General features: G+C 43.8%; 1 protein-coding gene across 4 annotated transcripts; it reads left to right on the forward strand.

The window, feature by feature from the left end:
- Positions 1-862: 862 nt before the first annotated feature.
- CX3CR1 (C-X3-C motif chemokine receptor 1) lies at positions 863-12,989 on the forward strand. 4 transcript variants are annotated; one of them, XM_032106253.1, is made up of 7 exons: positions 863-1,087; positions 1,135-1,159; positions 2,521-2,592; positions 7,642-7,754; positions 9,328-9,405; positions 11,331-11,372; positions 11,487-12,989. In XM_032106253.1, the coding sequence occupies exons 6-7, from the start codon at positions 11,345-11,347 to the stop codon at positions 12,404-12,406; spliced, it is 948 nt and encodes a 315-aa protein (XP_031962144.1). In that variant the 5' UTR covers positions 863-1,087; positions 1,135-1,159; positions 2,521-2,592; positions 7,642-7,754; positions 9,328-9,405; positions 11,331-11,344; the 3' UTR covers positions 12,407-12,989. The 4 variants fall into 4 exon arrangements, with proteins under 4 accessions (XP_031962144.1, XP_031962135.1, XP_031962123.1 ...); XM_032106244.1 differs by lacking the exon at positions 9,328-9,405; XM_032106232.1 differs by having other exon boundaries at positions 864-1,087; positions 11,331-12,989.
- The last annotated feature ends 9,711 nt before the right edge of the window (positions 12,990-22,700 follow it).

Raw genomic sequence — 22,700 nt, forward strand, 5'->3', positions numbered from 1 at the left:
CAAGAAGGGTTCTTGATTAATAAACATCCCAATATTTTAAACCCTCAAACTCCACTGGTTCTGGGCTGCAGAGAGACATTACACATAAAATCTTGTTTACAGGCAAAGAGGAGGCACAGTATATGTATAGGTAGAGGCAGGAGTTTATTGTGAGTGCAATGGCGTTCTCAAGGCTCCAACTGTTATCAGTTTAGATCTGCTGGGTGCAGAAAAACAGGAACACTATTGCAGTTTCAATTTTTGCACACACATAGTTTCTGGTGTTATGCTCACCCTTTCCCTGCTCCTTTGGGTCCTAAGGCTGTGGTTTCACCTGGTTGGTTGTGGTGAAGTGAGGTGTCAGAGAAAGCTGTCAGCATCTCCAGTCCTTCCCTGGGATGAATGCAATGTTCACCCTGGTTTTTCCATCTGTCTTTTTGTAGGATCTGCTTTGGATCCTTTTTATATGTTTTCCAACATGCTTCTATAGCTTCTTCTCTCTTCTCTGGTCTATACACAGCCTTCTATAGGTGGTGCCCTTTATGTATGTTAGATATTGATTTTGGTCTCTCTGTTACCACTAAACCCAGTTTTGCCAGCTCCAGATCTGCATCTTTTAGCTGACCATCAGTGAGTTGTGTACAGCTGTGGGGCTCCCCAGTGCCAGCCTGTGCCCCATCCTCTACCATCCCATACCTGTACTCCTCTGTGCTGCTTCCTGCGTCCCCCCTGCTCAAGGTCCCTGCTATTGTGCCAAACTTGTATTTCTACACACCGTACTGTGTCTGAGTGAAAAATGTCTCATTCTGCATAGAATGGGAGGAACTGAGGGGGTGACAGCTTTGACATGCTGAGTATGAAGCACGTCAGGCATTTCTGTCTTCCGTGCAAGTCCTGTCCTCTGTAAGCCCTTCTGTCCCTCTGAGTGGCTGCCTCCTACTTCAAAATTTCACAAGCAAGCCAGCAGAACCCAAGCACAGCACATCAATACTATCTCAGCCCCAAAGAAGCTCAGCCCAGGAAGCCAACACGTTCACATAGGCATGAGGATTAGAGAAGAGGAAACATACATTTAAATCCAAACAGGCTCAGCTTGAGGGAAACATTGGTTTTTGTGTCTATCATTCCCATTATGCAGGATCCCCACTGCAACAGGTTTTCAATGCAGTTATGAATTAAGGTAAGAGACAATTATATTTTCCCTCTAATTTGACAGAGCAAGACGAACGAAATGGTGTCTTATGAACTTAAAGAAATTCTTCACTGCTTACTGCTTGAAATCTAAATTATATATAATTTGAAATATATAATTATATCTAAATGATATGTAATAATATCAATTATATATAATTTAATATATATATTATAATATATAATATACTTAATATATATAATGATATATAAAATATAATATATAATTGTGGGTACTGTTTACAAATTGTGAAAGTAGAAAGGGAAGCATTTTTTGCTAATAAAGTGAACCAGGACAGATAAATTTTACTCGGTCACTAATTATTTGTGGCATCTTGTGGTAAGAGGAATATTCACCACGGATAGAAATGCTCAAGGTTAGCAGATGCTGATATATGACTAGTGTGCAACATTAACCCAGAAGGACAGACCAAGAAGATACAGCCCTTCTACTTCATTAGAAGTTTTTTGTTCAATGTCTGCAGGGATTTCACAACTCACCGGCATTGCTTGCTTCTAGTTTTGGTCAGTGAACCAACATCCAAAACATCACTGACACTGAAAGACAGCCCAAAAAGCAGAAAATCTGGTAGAGCCAATAGAAAGCATGTGATACAGACAGATCAGCAAGAGAGCAATGGAAATTACAGACGTTTGAAAAGCCTTACATTTCTGTATAACATACCTGATTTTTCTGTGACTCACCTTTCCACAGGAAAGATGTTATATAAAGATGTATGCCGGTTTGGGTGAGACATTTGGGTAACTCAGTGGTGGCCACCCACTCAGTACTTGTGTGATATAAACACAGATCCAGAACAGTGGTTCCCAAAATCTGGTCTGTCGGGGCAAGCCCTGTGTGCAGGCAGTGCAGCCAGAGGCAGTGAACTGGATGATAGGATAAAAGACAGCAACTGTGATGAATTTAAAGGGTTTGGGCAGTGCAGAAAAAGTCCAAAATGGAGAAGAAAAGGCTAAAATTTGACAAGAAACAACACATAGTACATTGAGAATAAATCCCATAGAAAACCTGATCTTCCTGGGAAGGAGCTGGCAACTCCAGAAGTTAAATCTCATCCATACACAGTCAGAAAGGGGTAATGTGCTCTGCTCTCTGAAACAATGGAGAAGATGACTTAAAAGAGCTCCCACTGATAGAGAGCCCTCTCAGATTTCTCAGAGATGCTGAGGCAATATGAAATTATTAATCACAAAAAGGGGTTTGAGGCAGGAAGCAAATAGATGCCACAATAAAGGCAGTGAGGGGACAGAGCCCATAGTAACCATAAACAAGTACAAACAGTGCTCTTAGCTACAAATAATCATCTGGTTTTACTGTCCCTTCAACAGAAAATACAAAAGAAATTGGAATGCTGCTTCAGAAGGGAAGGCCTGGGAAAAAAAAATACTGAGGAAGAGCAGGTAAGAAAAACACTGGCAAAATGGTCAGCTAGGCATAAAAAAAAAAAAGATACAGAGTTCCTAAGAAACTGTGCAAGCAGAAAGGGTAATTAGGGGAACTGACAGGCTAGATAAAATACCTGTGAAATAAAAAAACCTGATCCTGGCAGTCACCATCCAGTCACCATTATCAGATGACAATCCCAAACACCCTATTCCCTGTGGGCAGCTCTTGGGAGGGCCCCTGCTCCCTCCCTCAGCTCTGCCACTGCTTCCCCAGTAGCTGAGTTAAAGTGCTCCCCAGCCTCTGCAAGGACCAAAATAAATACTGCTCTGCAACAATACTCACCATTTACCTAATTTCCCACCCCCTGGCTGGTCCTGGGAGCAGGACACTGCTGGGAAACCATCTCAGGCTGCAGAAGCTCTGCAGAGCTCCCTTACTTCCGGTCATAGGATCAGGACCACTCTGAGAGACATGGATGCAAATTTTAGAACCATTTCAGTGATTTTTGAACCTCAGTTTTAAGATGCAGGGGAGATGTGGGAGTCCGAGTCATACTGTCAGGTCATCTTTCCTAAAGGCATTAAGTAATTTCTGAAACAGATTCATGTGCTCAAGAGACTTGGTCATGCCCTGAAACCTGAACCTATTCCCTGCTCCATTAAGTGTGCAGGCACCAAGGCTCCTGCATGTCCACCCTGTCTGCTTCAGAGGGGCTTTGTCCTCCCCAGTGCCAAGGGAAGGAGCTGAAACCATGAAACCTTCAGCTTTTGCTATAAATACACCAGCAACCACAGCAGTGAGCTGCCTGGGGTTTGGCAGGGCTTTCCGTGGCCCCAGCAAACCACACACGGCTGGGATGCAGCTGTCCCTTCCAACTGGCTCACAGCAAGTCTTCTTGGTGGGGCAGCAAAACCAGCACGTGGAGGGATGCTGCTGGGGGCAGGATGTGCCCAGGCCATCTGAGTTCAGTCCCCTGTGCCTGCTTTGCAATGATGGTAGCACAAACAGCCTGACTGAGGCCACCAGCCTGGCCAGTGCACTGAGGGGCCAAGGGCGAGGTCTTGTTCAAAATAGCACCTCTGTTGTTGCTCTGAAAGATGGGTGATGAAGCCCTTGACATTGGCAGAGACAGCTGGAAGTCCGTGTTTTTGTGTTTTCTTTATGAATCGTGACTACACCTAATTTTGATGTGATGGGCTAATAGAAATCTTGTGCTCTGATTACTTGCTGTGCTGCAGTTGCCTCCAGGTGAGCATGAAGCATCACTGAGAAAGCACTTTCCAAAGCTATAATGCCCTAGGCAAAGGCGAGAGAGACCCTAGGGATTTTGGACTCTAAATTCTCTCCTCCTGCCTTCCAGGATCAAAGTCTGATCTTTTCAAATGTGTTTTTTCACCAAAAACTATTGGTTTAAATTTGTAGATTTACATGCTTCTCGTCTTCAGCTAGTGGTGTCTGCTTCTAATTTAGTTGGTAATATTGGTGTAAAAACTGTAGAATTGGATCAGGGAAGTGGCATTTTTTAATATCTTTGACCTAAATACTGTTGTAAAGGGATCAAAAGCCTCGGCAAGATTCAGTCTTGTCTTTATCAGCAGTGATTTTATCGGCTTCCATTTATGAGTCATTTACTTAAAACACCCTAAGTGGCCTAATCCTTTGAAGCCTCAGCATCATATTTCTGCACCTTCAACTTCACCTTGAATTGGAAAATTCAATAATGAAGCATCCCAGAGAACTACTTGCTTTTAAAAAATGTATCCTCACATTACTGGGGGAAGCCTCCATAAATTAAATCATGCAAATTGAAAAGCAATCATTGGGTTTGCAGAATTCTGATGGGCCACAGAAATAGTCCAGTTGATCTGAGAATAAATGACAGAAGAAGGAAGAAACACCAAAGAAAGGAATTTCCTCACCTTAAAGTCGTTGAGGAAGAACTAGAGGGGCAGGGAGCATGTGGGATTTCACCACACTCACGCAGAAGCTAGAGAGGATTAAAAAAAGAACTGGTTAGGTGGGAAAACACACAGGATTCAACAGGGGGGCTGTTTGGTGACATCTCCAAACTGTGATGCTTCCTTTCCACAGCCATCATTATGGCCTCAGTGCTAGCAGCTACTCCATACTCTTCACAGGAGACTGCTTCCTTCCAGGGGTCACATCCCAGGATTTGAGCTAGCTAGTGTGGGGGAGAGGGCAGTTTAGCTTTTTCCGTCATTTATTACTGAAGAGAGTCATGGTTGTTGAGAGAAGTGCCCCAAACTGGTCTGCCTCCCTGCCTATCAAGGGCTGTAGGGTCTAACCTAGCACCCTCCAGCTGAGATTCTCCACTATGTCTGGCCTAAATCCATTTCCCAGACCAATACCTTCTCTCAAAGTGAGACCCTCAGACATGCAAAAATGTCCTTTTCCTACCTGAAATCTGTTCCAGTCATTAGGCTTTCATTGTTAAAAATGTTCATCTTACTCCTGTCTTGCATGTTTCTAGTTTGAATTTCCCTGCATCACTGTAACGGACAGCTAATCCCACTCAAATAATTAGCAAGATTATTAACACAAGCAAAAGTGAAATCGAGTGTTACAAATTATGTCTACAGCCCCTGTATCAAGCTCTGCAATGGTAAAGTCATTTGTTCCTTCCCATCTGGCAGCTCTTTTAACATCTGAGGGTTGCATCAGCTTTTCTTGCAGTCAAGTTTCCTTTCAGATATGCCCCCGCTCTTGAGACATGGCCCACATTGTTTAACTCCCAAGTGTGTCATTTTGGTTACATGTGGGTACATTAGAGCCAATGTGAATCACCCAGAAGCCCTAGATTACCCAGATTGTCTGAATCACTCTCCAGTCCTGGAACCCTTTTTTCACATGCCCCTGCCAGCTCTCATTGCCAATCTGCTTTCAGAGCAATGATAAAAATACCGAAGAGTTTTTGGCTTTCAACTTGTCATTTCCACAAACATTTTACAAGCAATATTCCTAGTTCGGCAAGGCTTCCTCCACAGACGTCTGTCTTTTGAGATATGATGTCTAACCAGTCCAAATCCCATTGCAATGCTTCTTTGGCCTTGCTTTGGGCTGGAGACATGTGTTAAACAAATCACTGCAAACCAGAGTTCCAACTCTTCCCACACAGCCCCCTTTTTCAACCTTGCAATCCCATCAGATGCCCAAGCTAAAGCTCCTCTTCTATAAAGCCACACAGATTGGCCTCAGCTGTGCTCTGCTCCTTAACAGTTTAAATTCATTTTGCCTGGGTTAAAGGTTGGCTTAGATCAGCCCTTTCACCTTCCTTCCCATTTTCAAAGGTTGGCATGTAGAGGAGGAACAGGGAGAACATCTTCCCCACTTCAGGACTGAATAAAAGACTGACATTTAAGATTTAAAGTAACTGCATCTGCTGGGATGGGCTTGCTTTTGGCCCTGGCTATCTAACATGATCCCAAGCAACTCCAGAGGCCGTTGTCTATGAATGGAACCACCCTGCTCTGAAAAACAAACTAAGTGAATTACACGAACTAGGTGGGCGTAGGACTAGCAACTGGGCCCCATCTCTGGTTAATGTACCACCCATAAGTCTAAGTTTTGGGTGGTGTATCATCTAAACTGTGGGTAGAGGTGTCCACGGCACTGATGATTTTGTGGTTGGAGGTGTCTGTGACACTCCGATGATTGTGTGGTAGATGCTTGGCCAGGCTGTTTAAGTTTTACCCATTGTGCCATCTCCTTCTAGTTCCCACCCAGTTCTGGTTATTTTCTTTAATCTCTTTCTTTTGTGTGTTAGAAGTGCCACCATAGCTACAACATTTCATTTGGAGGTGCCTGAGGTCATCCCTATGCTCTTTCTGAGAAGCACCAGCTGGAAAGAAGCAGATGGGTGTAGCTGCAAATGAAAAAAGCAAGGGCATTTATACTTGGGTAGGGTGATGGCAGCTCAGATCTAAGGGTGCCAAAGGGATATACATGCACCTCTAGGGTTGCACAGGGGTTCCCACAAAGCCTACAGCTTCCCAGGGCCAGGTGATTCATCAGGCCATTCAGTGTGCACTGAAAGCATGTTTTGCCAGCATGAGAAAAGAGTGTAAGCAGTGCTCAGAAATGCTGACTAAGGTGTGAAAACCTTTCTGAGGCTGAAATACGTTTATTAGCATACTGTGCAAATCTGAAGCGTAACCCTCTGGCAGACTGGATTTGGTTGGTTTTTTCACTTCTTTTAATTTGGTAGGAGAGGCATCACAGGGAGGCAAACTGCTTGAAGATCTCCCTCTTTTTGGCAGTAAAGCCTGTAACATGGCACTTGGCTGAAGTGCCAGGGATGACACCTGGAAAGATCAGATGCATAAACAGGATTTCCTTTTGTGTCACCCAGCCTGATGCGAGTGTTGTTTGAAGATTGAAAAGCAACTTCTGTTCTTTGGAGGAGTTTGCAGACTTCTCACAATTTCACTTCCCTGTATATTACATGGGGTGCACATGGTGGTTTGGGAATAGCTGGGTTGAGAAACAGGGGTCTTGGTCTTGCAGACTATGGTCTTTGAGATAGCTATAAATGTGATTAAGAGCAGAAGTGTTTGTGAAGAGTAGGGTGCAAAATCGATGGGGAAATCCAGAGAGAGAGAAAAGTGGTCAAGCAGTTCCATGAGAAGCAGAAGTGAATCTACTATTTCCTGTAGTCAGCAAGGGAAAATATCTGGTGGAGAAACCTCAAAGCCTTGCAGTCCTACTCCTATGTCCTCTACACTCTTCAGTTCACTCTGTCCCTTAGGTGAACATTTATTGTAAGTATAAAAGAGAAAATTGGATTGAAGCTGACAGTGAGAAGCTGCACTGGACTTTTAGTGGCTGACAGAGAGGCTGGCAGGAAAGGATGGAGGATGGCCAGATTTAAGTTTCTCTCTTTAAGGTGCAATATCATCTCAACACATCCCTATCTAGCATGGGCTGGGTTTTGGGAGCCTTTTGTAGTTTGCAGCCCACCTACTGAGTATCATCAGTTTAAACTGAGCAAAGTGGTGTCAGAGGAGCTAAATATTCTAACAGTACTGGCGGCATTGTCCTTGCAGGATGAGTGGTGGTGGAAGATTATGAGTGTGTGACTGCTGATATATGAAATCCAGGAGCTAGAGAGAGACCAAGCCACAGACTGCCAGCAGATTCAAAGGCTAGTATCATTTTGGTAAGTGCAGTTCTTGCTTGCCCCTGGACATGCTATACACAATCTTACCCTTCTCGTTGTTGTAGGTACCACAGACTCCTCAAGCACCCATCTGAGGGTAAAGGAAATAATTTGCTACTGTAGAAATAAATGATCCTCATCAGTGAGCTAGAGGAGGTTACCTGACTGAAATGGCATTTCAGGAAATATCCCAGCACAAGCAATGTTTCTCTTTACTTCACTAAGTCCAGGAGTTTCTCCTACACACCTGTGTAGATGTTCTCCAGTGAAGAAGGTGGCCATTCCCATGCCCAGCTCTCTCTCCAGGCAATGCCAGTGCTGAAATCTGTGCAGGGGTCTGCCAGATCTGAGGGCTAAGCCCTGGTGGGAGCTGCATTTCCTCACATATGTGATATCCTCTCTGTCCAATAGAGCACAGTGACTTCTACAGACACATATGGAAATTCTCCAGATGGACAAGCTGCCTTTCTAGATACTAATTAAGGGAGCAAGCGTGTTAAAAACCAGCATAGCAAGAGGTTCTTAGAGAGGAGAGTGAAGCAATGTGCATTCCCTCTCTGCAGAGCAGGGATTTCACACAGCCCAGACAGTCAAGGCAAGCACCACCGAACAGCCCTCTCTGGATGACAGCACAATTAGCAAAGCTGTTAAGGGGATAAGAGCAGGCTTCGATCAATTTTCCCCCTCTGTCTGATGAGACTTCTGGCTGTCACACCAGGAATGACATGTATGAAACAGGAGCTTCCACGGCTGAGAAGAAGCTGGGACACTTTGCAGAAACAGCATGACCTCTGTCTGGCATTGCCACAGAGTCACAAGGATAGGACAGGACTTCTGGAGGTCTCTTGTTCAAACCCATGCACCGAGCAGGATCAGCTGAGTTTCAAGCATCTCCAGGGATTAGAACCCACAACCCCCCTGGAGCCCTGTCCTGGTGTTTGAGCATCGTCATGGCAAAAATTTGTTTTCAGTACATTAAGCAGTGATTTCCCACAGCTATTGTTAATTATTCCCCTGAGGAAAGTTGTCTACTTCACCTTTACACCTTCTCCCTAAATCTCTCTTGAGACATCTCTTGTTGAGGCTGACCAAACCCAGTGTCTTCTCACAGACCAGGTGTTCCTGCTCCAGTCAGTCACTTTTGTAGCCCTCAGCAACCTCTGCATGAGTGAAGAAGCAGCTGTGGAGCACATGAGCCTGCAGAGAAAGGCTGAGGCTCTGGCGCTGCACAGATGGATGCAGTAACAGGCAAAGGAGCTGGGGAGCTGACAGTGACACATGTTCGGCACAAGAGACTTGGTGTGCCCTGGCGCTTCTGCTGCATACATTTAGTTTCAGAAAGGAAGAAAGAAATCAGGATGAGAAGGCAGAAAATGATGGGTTATTGAGGTTATGTATGATGTCTCCTGCTCATATATGTATCACTCAACACGGCAGATAAAGAGATGGCAACTCTTTATCTCGCCAGTAGAAAATAAGTAGAAAATAAGTATCTTGTTTGCAATTGCTGTCAGCTTCTGCCCCAGCGCCTCAGCTTTTCCTGTTTGTGTCCCTTTAACTCTGCCGGTGTCAGATCCCTCGTCTCCAGAGGCTGGAGAATTGAACTGGGCTGACGGGGCTGGACGGACTGAAGGCGGACTCGGCTCCCAAGGCAAGTGGACAGATACTGCAAGAACCGCTCTGCCCATGGGTGTGGCTGCCTGCTGCAAACAGCTTTCCCCACACGGTGCCCATGCCCCAGAGCTACCAGTGCTGAGGCAGCCCTTTCTAGCACACTTTTCCTGCGCAAACCACAAACATATTTTCTGGTCTGAGAGCACTTCTCATCAGGGTTTGAATTTTCAGAATAAAAAGTTATTTTAAAATTAAGAGCATGCATTTCAAACTAGCACAAAAAAATAACCCTCTTTAAGATATTGCTACAAAATAAGAGGCCAGAGCTTCACAGCCAACACCACAAACAATACTCTGGCAATGAAGCATTAGGAGAAAATGTTGCTATGGTCACAATAGCAAGATTGTTGTAGTTACCACCGTGTCACAGGAAACTGTCTCACACTTGAGGACATCTTTATTTCATGTTTAATCTTGCATGGCTTATTTTAAACAGAAGGTATAAAAACTATTGCTGTTGGTGAAATGTGGACCTGCAGGCTGGGATTCCAATCACTTAGCTCTAAGTGTCAGGAGTCAGGGTAGCTATACACCATCAGCGCCTACCACTGAGCAGTGTGTCCATGCTTGCCTTATATTTGGAAAAAGAAGTTTCATCAGTGTGGTCAGCAGTCTGCAAAGCTGTCTGTCTTGTCTGAAAGCAGATTTGGCCTGACCTGCATTGGATGAGATGCACTGCTGTTTGTTGGCTGTACTGACTATACCACCCACTAACAGGAGATGTGAACATCTCAGAGACAGCCTATGGTCACTGAACTGAGTCACTTCTGTACAGGCAGCAGGGGATTCCTGTAAGAAGACGGTGACACTGTGACAGTGATAACTGCCAAGGGGTAGTTACTAGTTGCAGTTATGTTAGCACTGACCTTTTCTTTTCAGTCTCACCTTTAACAGGCTGGTTTGGCCGTGTTATCATCTCCCTGGGCTTCTGCACAGTGTATCACACTCAATTTCTTTCATCTCCTCCAGCAAGAGCAAGCAATGGATACTTACAAGCTCTTTATCCAGCTAGGGAGCAGACTGAATACAGCAACACCTGCACTCCTATAGGATTTTTGATTCCTTGCAAACAGAAATCTTTGCGGAGACTTGAACACTACATCCCAAAGGAGAGCAGATGAATTGACAGGTGCTCTGAGGTTTTGGGTGTGCAGACCAGTGAGGCCAGAGGTCACACACCTGCACCCCATACTCTCTTTGGATTCAGTCGAGGTGTATTCCTGGCTCCAGCCTCACAGCCAAAGCAGGAGCAGTCACGAGATGCTTTGTTGCTTGAGGAAAAGGGCCAATATAGTTTCTCTTCTTTTGATCATAGGAAGATTTTTAGAAAAGCCTCATCGAAGATACGCTCACTGCCAGCAGTGTCCCAGTGCAGACTTGCTCCTCTCATGTCAGCAAGCATCAGCTCAGGCCTGGCCAAACTGGGCGTCTTGCCACCCTTCCAGCCCAGGGTTAGCGTGTGGGGGAGATGCGGCTGTTGGTGTTGACAGGCACTGAATCTGTTCAACTGTTACTTGTGAAGTATCGTTTCCTGCCGAACACTGCCCCACAGGCTGGCACAGCGTCTGCATTGCTCATGGTGCATGTACCACCTGCACAGATCTCAGCTTGCTGCTGCTCCTGCTGCACTGCAGTAAGCAGGGGCTTATGTGACAGCCCTTGAAATTCTCATTAATTTTTTTCTTATCCTAAACAGTTAATTTTCAGTGAAGTACACGTGACAGCAGAGTCTGGGCTTTTGTCATAACGTAACTACCATCACCTCCACTGTAATACAACCCTCACTCAAATAAATAGTGACAAAATCCCAAAGCATGCTTGGTGCAGTCCCTCAGTATTTTACCACAGCACACATAAGATCACTCTAATGTTTTATTTTTACTCTTTCTATTTTGCCTCTAGCCAGCAAATTCATCATGACGGAAGCATATGCAGAAACAACAGGTGAATACGCTTACGATGAATACGCTTTCTCCTGCAATAAAATCGACATCCAAGAGTTTGGGAGAATATTTCTGCCAATATTTTACATTGTGGTTTTTGCTCTCGGCCTCACAGGGAATCTAATGGTGGTTTTTGCCATAGTGAAAGGCAATCAAAAAAGCATCACTGACATCTATCTCCTGAACTTGGCCGTCTCTGACCTTCTCTTTGTGATCTCCCTCCCATTCTGGGCGTCCAACACGGTCCGTGGATGGACCCTTGGGACTATTGCGTGTAAAGCTGTTTCCTCTCTGTACTACATCGGTTTCTTTGGGGGCATGTTCTTTATCACTGTTATCGGTGTTGACAGGTACTTGGCCATCGTCCGGGCAACTTATTCTCTGAAATCCAGAACAATAAAACATGGCTTCCTTGTAGCCTGCGGAGTGTGGGCAGTAGTGTTTTTAGTGTCAGTGCCACATTTTGTGTTCTCTCAGCTCGTAGAAAATGACTGCATTGCTGTCATCCCACAGAAGCTGGAGAACATCTGGCCAGTGTTCTGCAATATGGAGCTGAACATTATTGGCTTTTTCATCCCAGTCTGTATCATAGTCTATTGCTACTGTGGGATCATCAAAACCCTCCTGTCCTGCAAAAATCAGAAAAAAGCACGAGCCATAAAACTGACCTTGGTTGTGGTGATGGTGTTTTTTCTGTTTTGGTCCCCCTACCATGTACTGATTTTTCTAGATACTTTATATCACTATGATTTATTCACAAATTGCAACCAAATTAAGTCACTGGACTATGCAATGCACCTGACTGAAACCATTGCATTCAGTCACTGTTGTCTCAATCCTCTTATCTATGCCTTTGCTGGGGAAAAATTCAGGAAATACCTTTATCAAGTCTGCTTGAAGCACTGTCCATTCCTGTGTTTCTGTGGGCCCTGCAGTCGCTACCAGGTCACCCATTCAGTTAGTTATGCAGAAAGTGTGGTGAACAGCAACATAACCCTGAACACCAGCGACCAGGATGGTTCTGTCTTCGTCTAAAAGGCTCTGGGAAGGAGAAATGTATCAATATGTGTGTCCTGCAGGGATAGCAACTGCTGAGGGGTTGCCATTATCCGTATGAAGAGCCTTAATGGTTGCACTGAATTACTGACATGCCTCTTGCTAAGCATTAAATATTCTAAAACAGTAAAGATTTTAAAAACAAAAGCAGTACAATATGTCAGTGTTGAACATGGAATTGGATCAAGAGTAAGGAAGAGGGAAAGTAGAAAGAAAAGGAGTGCTCCGTGCCTAGAAAAGGAGGTGGAGAAGAATTTAAGGATAGGGAAGCTTTTGAACAGTTCCACCACTGCAACTTGTGCATGTGTCAGTGTACGTGCATGTGATACTGATGTACATAGACCTAAACTCATTTTTAAGGGAGGAGAAATCTCTTTAATGAATGGTGACTGACTTTTAGGAAAGGGGAATATTTCTGATAGTAAAGGGGTGTATTTTTGATGCTATATATCCATAAGGAAGTAATTTTGTGGTTATTGACTGCAACAAATGTTTTAACCGCGCATTCATATGTCATAAAGTCCCACTGTTTAACAATAAAAAGGAGTTCTTTCTGAACATGTGTTTAGTGTCACCAGTGCACCCTGTGTTTACAGCATGCAATAAATCAGAGCAAAGATCTCTAATCTATCTTCAAGGATTAGAGATATGCCAGTGGGTGTATCTCCTGATTTTCACGGGCTTGGCCTCAGCCAAATGCCAGAGCTCGGTGGAGTCCTTCACTCAGCACATCCCCGAGGGCTCTGACCAGTGGACATCAGCACCCTCTGGAACAAGGGGAGTTAGAAGTATGGGTATCCCTGTGCTTGGTCCAAGCATAGCACGATCAAGCTGAGCATGGTCTGTGCCTCACCCCCATGCCCTGCTTGCTACATGTTGTAAATCCCAGCCGTGTCTACACTGTCACAGACAACAGCTTTGGGGACACAATGACCACTTGCCCCTGCTGGTTACCACAGCCTTCCTCAAGCTTTGGGACTTCTCCCACCACAGCTGATTTCCCCAGGGAAAACTTCAGCTGTACCCAGACTTAAAGCATCCCAGAGGACGCATTTCCCATGTGCACTTCACAGCCTCCAAATATCCTTTTTACTCGTGCAGTAACAATGCACTGGGGGAGAAAAATGTCCATCAGACAACTGAGTCCTTTACCTGGGCATCCCTGTCATCATCTGCTGTAAAAACAAAGGAGAATTTGTTGGCACTGTGGACTAGAGTTAGGTGAAGGGAAAAAGGACTGTTGCCAATAATGAAGCTGAGATCACCTTACAAGAAAAATCAAGGACCAATCTTACAAAATAAGTCCATGAGAGTGCAACCCTATTTCTATACACTGAAGAAACTGATAATATCTCAAATCAAAGTAACTCTCTCACTTCTGAACTAACACAACAAAGTTGTTTCAGAGTGTCAGGGGGAGGAGTAGGGCCTTTCCTTGTGGACCCTAGTACTATCTTGTTTCTAAAAAAACGTGGAGGAGAGTGTGTCCATTAAGCAATTTTCCAATGGCAATAATTACACAAACATTCCATTTTTTGCTACTGAACACTCATCACCCTCTACACTAAAAAAAAACCAACCAAACCCCCTTTTCATAAAACGCTTTGTATTTGGTGGAAATATATTCTCTATGTTAATTTTGTAATTTTCAGCTATAAGTGGACTTCCACACTCCAGACTTGCTGTCTAAGTGTAGCACGAGTGTCACTTGAAATTAAATTATTTTTTAAAATTCAGTCTGCCTAATCAAGTGGCAACTTTTTTTGTCCCTACCCCCAAGAAAGTGGTATTTTAAGAAGTGGTATTTTTGCAATGTTTTTTTAAAGAAATGTCAAGATGTGCAGACAGAAAGAGGAAGGTTCTGAGACTAAACAAGAAGTTATCTGCATGAAGTCAGCCTGAAGATGGTGGATTGCCAAACTGAGCAAGGCAATTGCGCTTGGTTTATTTAACTTCCCTTAGATTTTCCAGACAATGGTGAGTTACTGAGTGGGAAGAGTAAAAAGCTCCTTTAAATATGATCCATGTGCTGTCTTCAGAATGAAAGGTGGAAACTCAGAGCCTTATGCCCGCTCTCTAGGAACGAGGAGCCTTTTGCTGCTTCTCCCCAGGGGTTCCCCAGCAATCCTACCCGTCACAGTACAGTGCATCCCTCTCCTTCCAGGTGCATCTCCCTCTGGCAGGGCAGACTTGCTACTGTGAGTCAGACTGCCTCGACAGCCCTGGGTCCCCTGCAAGCTGCAAAAATCCTTCACTTCCAAGCTGTCTTGGGGTGACTTTATGATGTGTATCCCATATCGCTGCCTATGCCCAGAAATTAATTATTGGCCTTTCTATGCCTCTAAACTGAGCCTGAGAGGGGGAAGAAAAAAACTGAGCAAAACTTTCTCAGAGCACTTTGCAGCTTGTTCAAGGTCACATAAAGATAGCAGGTTTTTTTTTTTCCCAGCTGGGGCAGGGGAGGGAGGAAGCACCCGGCTTGCGGCTTTCCAGTCAGCTTTTGGCCAGTTTTTCCAGTTTCTTGTTCTCCAGAGAGAGGCTGAGAGTCGAACTTTTCCTTCTCTGGAATTCCGGATTTTCTCCCTTTTCTACTGGACTGCCTGATTGCTGTAACATCAGAGCACATGAGGAGGACTTTCCACCAGGCACAGAGGGCCTGGCCCTGGCCCAAGCCCCAGCTCCGAGGAGACCAAAGGGAGGGCTCTAACGCTTTCCCAGGTTTTTTCCTCTACAGCAAAAGATTTTACCATTTAACATTATTTTCCTTTCCCGTGTGTTTGTTAAATAAATAGTTTTATCTTCTTCACTTTCCTTCGAGGAAAATTTATTTTTTTTCCCGAACCTGGTGGGGGAGGGGTGGTTGTGCCTTCTCTCAGAGGATATATTTCTAAATTTGGCCAAACCGGAACACAAGCCAAGGGCCCCTCCTGACAACCTGTGCTCCAGTCTTCTCTGCCACACTGTGCAATGGAATACTTTCAAGGATTGCCAGCATGACATTATCAGGTTTTATGCCATGTATTTGCAAGTTATTATATAAAGTTTGCCATTTATTTTCATGGTTTTATTGCCCAATATTTGAGCATTTGTATGAGATTAAAAGCTTCGGGAGCTTCTAGGCGTTGGGCTCTGCAACAAACCGCTGGTTTATGCAGGTTCCTCCTCATAGGAGCAGTGCTAAATCTTTGAAAACCCAAGTGAAAACCAAAATCACCATTTTCCTTTTTTTTTTTGGTATTAGCTGGAAGAGTATTCTTGTAACTTAAAAAACTTCTATTCTTTAAAAAACTTTGGCCTCCATGGGACATACCAGTGCTCTGAAAGCAGCAAGTAACAAACTTTGCTAAGTCTGGGTTCAGCTGCAAGCTGAGACCGGCATTGCTGCCCTTTGCTGCACTGCACCATTCAAGCCTGACTGAGAGCCCATTGATGTCTCTTTAAGAACTGGACTTCCAGTTAATTGTATTTGGTTGTGCAAAAAGGAGGGGAGGAAACCTCTGGGTTTGGGGGGGTGGGTGTTGGGCTTTGGGTTTTTGAGGGGTGATAAGCTATCTTTGCATCTTTATTTTTCATCATGATCAACTTTTTTTCCTGTTTGACAATCACACTGACATTTACCATAAATCATTTTCCAGCTGGGTTACAGTTTGAGGAACTAATAAAACCTGAATCCAAATTTCCTCGGCAGGTTCACGACTGTATTTCATGTTCTACTTAAAAATAGAATGAACAAGACACATTCAGCCAAACTGCTTGCAGGGAGATACATGGACATCAGTATTTTTTAGGTGCCACTGTGAATCTGTCTCAATCAAATATTACATCACAGTTCCAAAATAATAGGATTTACATTTCCTCTTGTTTTTTTTTTTTTTTTTTTTAACCACTCTGGTTTCTTGGGTTTTTTAACAAAAAACTTGTACAAAAAGCTTAGAAATGCAGCAAGTCAAAGCATCACATTGGCCTAGGAAATTGCTCAGCAGTGAAAGCTGTCATTTTCAACACTGGCATCAGAAGGAGCCAGTCGCTACCCACATATTTCCTTTGGATTCAGCATTTCCTGGGAGTAGATTTGAAGTCCTGGCCCAGGGCAGTCTGAAGTTTTAATGATGTTCTTCACAGAGAAACTATTAATTAATTAATGGGTTATGGGTTAAGTTCTCTCATTTCCGTTTTGTCTCTGTGATCTTTGTGAAGTCCCTCACTGAGATCTTGTGAGTGATACAAAGCCCTTGTCTTAGCAGGACCACAAGGGAAAAAGTCTGATCCATGCAAACCCCAAGTCCTGCTATCACTAAAAAACAAATGAGAATTTTTCAAAGAAAATCTGAAGTTGTACTATCTCTACCCACTGTTGCTTTTTCAGGTCCTAGATGGTAAATTCTTTCTGCTGCAGTTATAGCCCAAGCATGATGCCGTGCTTTGCCAAGGGCCATTGATACACCACTTCTAAAATAGCCACTGAATGAAATATTTTCTGTATTAAGAACATACATAGTCCTGCTCGAAGTTTTACTGTTTGCACTTCAGTTTCCTAACTCCGTAGGACACCTGAAATTCTAATGAAAACCTGAGCCATCCAGAGTTATTAGTTTGAAATTCAAGTTCAGTAGTCAAAGCAAAAATTGAGAACAATTTCTAACTATTAAAGATTGTTTTCTGACACTTACCACATTCAGTTTCTGTTGAAGTTGGCAGTAATTCTGCTGCCACTGTAAAGCAGAAATTCCTAATTTACTTGGTAGCAACTCTAAGAACTTGGTTTTCACCATACACACCCAAATTTGAGACCTGCATTTTACAGGGCAGGGCAAGTGTTAACACATTGTTTTCAGTATGGGGGAAAAAAAGTCCACCGACTGTTCCTGTCTGATTTTGCTTGTTACACTAATACTCGACACAAAAATGTTAATATATTGCATTTTTCATTCCTCTCCCTAAAGAAATACTGTAAAATAACCCCCATTGGACATGAGGAAAATGGTTTGCTTGTGAAGAACAGTTTGCATTTACCAAATTTCTGACCATGATGTTTCAATCAGGAAGACGTACATGAACTTTATATCACTGAAGGCAGAGGGTAGTGAATGGGATAGAGAATGAGAGCAAGGACTCTGGCACTGCTGTTTCACTATACAGGGGATATTATCCACTTTCCAGCTGCAGCTGTCACTGGAACAGTCTGTTTCCCACCCCACTCATATTGTTAAGTCTCTGATCCATTGCATGCATCTGTCACTGCTCCATATCCAGCTGCAGCACAACAGTTCCACAATACATAGGTCCAATATGCCAGGATAGTACAGGCAGCTGAGAAGCTGCATTTTGCCCACGAGGAGTTCGCGTTTAGCCCATAAATTTGCTACATTAAAATTAAAGCCAGCGGCACCGAGAGGCAGAGAAATGGCAGCAGAGATTGCAGCGGCCCGTACGGGCAGAGCACGATGGAGGACACCGACAAAGCTGAGGCAGCGCAGGGGCGGTGGCTCCACGCACCTCTGACAGACAGTTCCCCCTGGTGTCAGACACGACCTACTGCTCCCACGTGGAATCTCCTGTGCCCCGGACCAGGACGGTTCCTTACAGATAGGAGCTCCTTGAAACCCTGAGCTGCAGCAACAATTATTTTTCCAGTCTCCAACCAGGCAGGAGCAAACCAGAAGGAAATGGTAAATCTGAAACGCACCTGGAGCAGGTTGTTGAACCAGCTTTGTTCACGGCCCTTCGCCACCACTTTGCCCCAGGCAATTGCTGAGCAACAGAGATCCCAGTTTGGCCATAGCTGGAGCACAAAGCAAGGGGGAGCATTTCCCACCGGAAGGGCCTCAACCAGCAGTGCTGATGGCCTGTAACCAGGCAGGGATGGGGAACTGGTTAAGCGTGCACAGGAATTGCCTTTTCAGCACCTCCTAGGGACATCATGCTAGGCCTTCTGGTACAGATGAAGGACCTTCACCTCACATCTTCTTTGCCCTGGAAGGAAGGTGTCTGAGGAGACTCAAAGCTGGGTTTGCCTGTTTTGGGAATGGCAGTATCAGAGCTGACTAAAATTGGACCAGGTCATAACCCCCAAGTGGCTTCAGAGCCCCTTTGCAATGAATCTTTGCTTTACTGTAGTCCCTCTCCTCCTCGGAGTCCTGTTTAGAAATTAGGTATCCTCATACTGTGATCAGCTTTTTGTTGTTGTTTTTTTCCAAGGGAGCCCTCATTAAGGCTCACCCTCAGTTGGTTTCTTGTTCAGTTCCTTTTTCTTGGTCCTGTTGCTGAGCCTTGCTCTCCAGGTCCTCCTGGTAGTTCAGGTTTCAGGGGGCTACAGTGAAGGGATGGTCAAAATACCAGTTATCGTAAAAACAATACAGAATGCACAGGCCAGGGTTTACAGATCAGGTCAGATTCAGAAGGGGCAATGGTAGACAGTAGTATGCATCTTTTTGCACAAGGCCAACAGCACCGGGAGCCAAGTATTTCCAGAGTCACCACACCCTCTCACTATCCCTGTAATCAGCCTTGCCCCCGCAGGACCCTCTGCTCTAAGCTCGCTCCTTCATTCCTTCTGCCCATCTTTAGCGTCAATGCTTTCTTTGCATTTCCACCAGAAGGTGGCATTATTAAACCCTGTTGGACTTGAAAGTCACTCATGGTTAAAGCAGGGCGCCCCAGCCAAACAAGTGGAGTCACTGATTAAAAAAGACAGAGTGTAAAAAATATATTTATGAAAAGTAAGAAAAAATTAGTCACTACATTCTGCTGATGGAAGAAACATCAATTTCTCAGAGGTTTCATTTATTTGCTTGTGAGCAAATGTAAGTCTGTAGATGTAAAATTAACTACAGGCAGTTTCACCAACAATTCACATAACACATCAGAATAGCCTGTGAATCACAAAGATGATAGAGATGCTCCAATGAAGACCTTTTACTGTCTTTGTTGTATTTAATAAACCTTAAAAGCATTTAATAAGCTTTTAAAGGCTACCAGCAACACAAAGCACACAGAATCCAAAGCCTTTTTGCCACATTGTCATCATTCCTCTGTATCTAAACTCATCACAATAAACATCAAAAAAAGTGGCCTGAGAACACTTCTGCTATTCACCACTGCCTTGTTTTTTTTTTTCTTCAGAAAAAGCGTCCTTTAAGAGGACCTCATAGTGATGGTTGGGTGATGGCTGGGACATTTAGGAAAAACAAAAAATTAAATCTCAGGTATCAACGGCTCCTCAGAGTGGAAACAGCCCAAATTTCTCACCTACCTGTAGAAACGGCTTGGTAACATTTAACAGATTGCTGAGCATCACAAGGAAAGCTCCCTGCTGTGCCATTTCACAGTTAAGAAGAGTAAAACTCATGTTTTTTGCATTAGTGATTTTTATTTTTAGTAAAATTAGGCATATAAAATGACTGTTTCTGTCATTTTTGAGGTGAGAATTTTCAGTTCTTTTTTTTAATGAGGAGTTCTGTCTATAGCAGTTTTGCAAGCACGGCATGTGGAAAGAAAGGAAATTAGACCGAGGAGAAGGATGACTGACACCATTCACAGAATCACCAGTGGATACAAACAGTAGAATGTGCAGGACTGGTCCCCTGAAAGAAAAAAAGATGAGGGGAATTGCAGCTTAGTGTTGAGCAAGCAAAATATGTTTTTGGCTTAAATCATTTCCTTGTCAGCACAAACAGCTATCTTAGCCAAAGGGAATACATGCTTTCAAAAAGATTGAATAAATGGTGGATGAATCACCTGAGAAACAGTGTACACAGGGGTTGTCTCTAAAACAGGGAAATCACTCACTTCCCTTCTTAAGTTCTCTCTCAGAATGATGCAGTTTTAGTCATGTACAGGAAATTTGGAATGCATTAAAAATTACAAAGAAAGGAACTGTACAATTAGCTGGTAGAACAAACACTTTGCTAACAAGGAAGTATGGGAGCTAGAGACGTGCAAACTGCAATCCAAATTCACCTGAACTGCAAAAGAAGAATCACACAAGGCCTGACCATGCATGAAGGACTTGGCCACCTGATGGAGAGAATGCTTTGATGAGAAAGGTAAATGTTTGCCCATCTGTGGCAGCATGGATCCCGCGCTGATCCACACAATCAATCAAAATACTCATTCTTGCAATTAGTGGTCCCTTTTTATTTACTGTCATCTGCTTCTCTCCTGGGCAAGCGTCTTCCAAAGGAGGACTTGTCTGAATCATCTGTCCCTGGCCAGCATTGAGATCAGACAGAATGGATGGTGCACTGGCATACCAGTAGTGAGTATCTCACAGCCTAGTGGGTTAGGTAAATGTCTATCTCCAGTCCTTCCCTGGGCAAGAGTCCTATGCCTCCTGTAAAATGGCAAATTAATCATAAGACTTCCCATAAAAGATGGGAGTGGCTGAAATAATCTTTTGGTGAAAAGCAAAGTTTTTTATGGTATAGGTTGTTCCGCATTTTGCTTTTATTAAAATTTATATTAATATTGTATTGTATCCTGCTGTATTTAATGTGCCCCCCCCCCCAAACACCATCCCATATAAAAGGTTAATCTCCTTCCAGTCAGGCTAATCAGGTTTGGTCCACCCCTGTGCACTCATGATATATTTGGTCAGTGCCACATATCCTGATACCATTTAGTAAAGAAGTAAGATGACTTTTCTTCTTCGCTTCCCCTGCAAAACCATTAGTTTTACAGCAGCACCACTGAGAACCCTTCCCCCTTTCCCCTTAATCTTGCCATCTCCTGCCATTCTCCTTTTCTTAGTCTCTGCCAGGTTCTCCAAGAAGCAGCTGAAAAAGACAGGCTGCCATGTCAGAAGGGGACCTCAGAGCTCCCCTACTGCAGACTATAGTTACACTCAGTCCCTTCCACTGTTCTTTCTCTCCAAGCAATTGCAGGACCTGCACTCACACCACCTTCCCTCTATTTTCTGCACTGTCTCATTTGCCCTTATTTTTTCCTGTTTTCACCACAGTTTTCCTTGCAGGCTCTCCCAGGAACCCTGTTCATTGGTAAACCATCAGAAGATATTTCAGGATTTATTCACATCCTCTTGATTTTCACGAACTGGCAGTTATATTTTTTAATCTTCATTTTCTGGAGTTCACACATCACAAGTTTTCAGTATCTGTAGCCATAAACATTCTTCTCTTTTTGTGGCTGAGCATTCCTCTTCCTGCAGAAACACTCTTGCTCAGTCTCCTTACAAAGACAGACCTTCCCCTTTGGTGATTTAGTATGAAGTGCACTGGTATTATGGCAGGTGCATTTGCTACTTGAAAGGCTTCCAAAGAAGGACTGGGCAAGAGGCACTGTGCCAGGTAGGTGCTTTCTTCAGGCCAGTGCCATAGGGATCATACTAAACTGGAATTCATATGGCTGCAGACTTTTTCCCTGCTAACAGTATGACTGAAAGATCAGAAGCATATGTGAAGTGTGGCCTGTGTGCTAAGGACAGGTCTCGAAATGTTGCTGATGGTGGTCAACACATCTCGCAAAATGTTGCTGCTGATAGGAAATCGTTCCTTAGCCAAACGGAGTTCTTACAGGGTCCGAGAGATATAATATCTGAATTCAGTTCTATTCACCTCTTCATCTGGAAATCAAGAAAAATCGCCACTGATGAAATTCAAAGAAGATACCGGGTTTGATAGAGCTGAAAATAATGAGTGGGACAAGATAAGCATGCAGATGCATGGTGGTTTATTGAGGAGAAAAAAATTACAGCCAGAACTAAGAAACATCAATGCCTAAGAGAGCATTGTCAAGAGCAAGAGGTGTTTTTTCCTGAAAAGCATCTACTTAAAGAAATTTCATTGTTATTGTGGGTAAAAAGCTGAACTTGTGGGCCTAGTGCAACAAGATGTCAAAGAAGAGATTAATGGGGCCCTTACACAGACAAAAGAACATCAAGAGGAACAGCTTCGAGTTTCTGTGAGCAGAGCTGATGAAACAGGTACAACACTGTTGTCTGCTTATCTGATGTCCACATCCTTTAAGGACTGCTAGTAAGCTGAAGAGAAAATGTAGATGATCTGCAGAGCAATAACTTGCACTGAAGGAACATCTCCCACAGACTGATTTAAAAATTTCCACAGATGCATCTTGTGAAAGATGACTGACAGGGTCCTTCCCATACAATTGTTTTATTCTGGCAAAACCTGAAACCAGTAGATCCCACATGTTCCACTGTCTTCACATCAAGCTTTTCAGCCAAACATAAGTTATTGGGCAGTGTAACAGTGCCTCTGACATGATGAGACATGAGATAGCAGCAAATAGCATAACT

The sequence above is a fragment of the Corvus moneduloides genome, chromosome 1 (genome assembly GCF_009650955.1).
Source record: "Corvus moneduloides isolate bCorMon1 chromosome 1, bCorMon1.pri, whole genome shotgun sequence".
NCBI classification, from domain to species: Eukaryota; Metazoa; Chordata; class Aves; order Passeriformes; family Corvidae; genus Corvus; species Corvus moneduloides.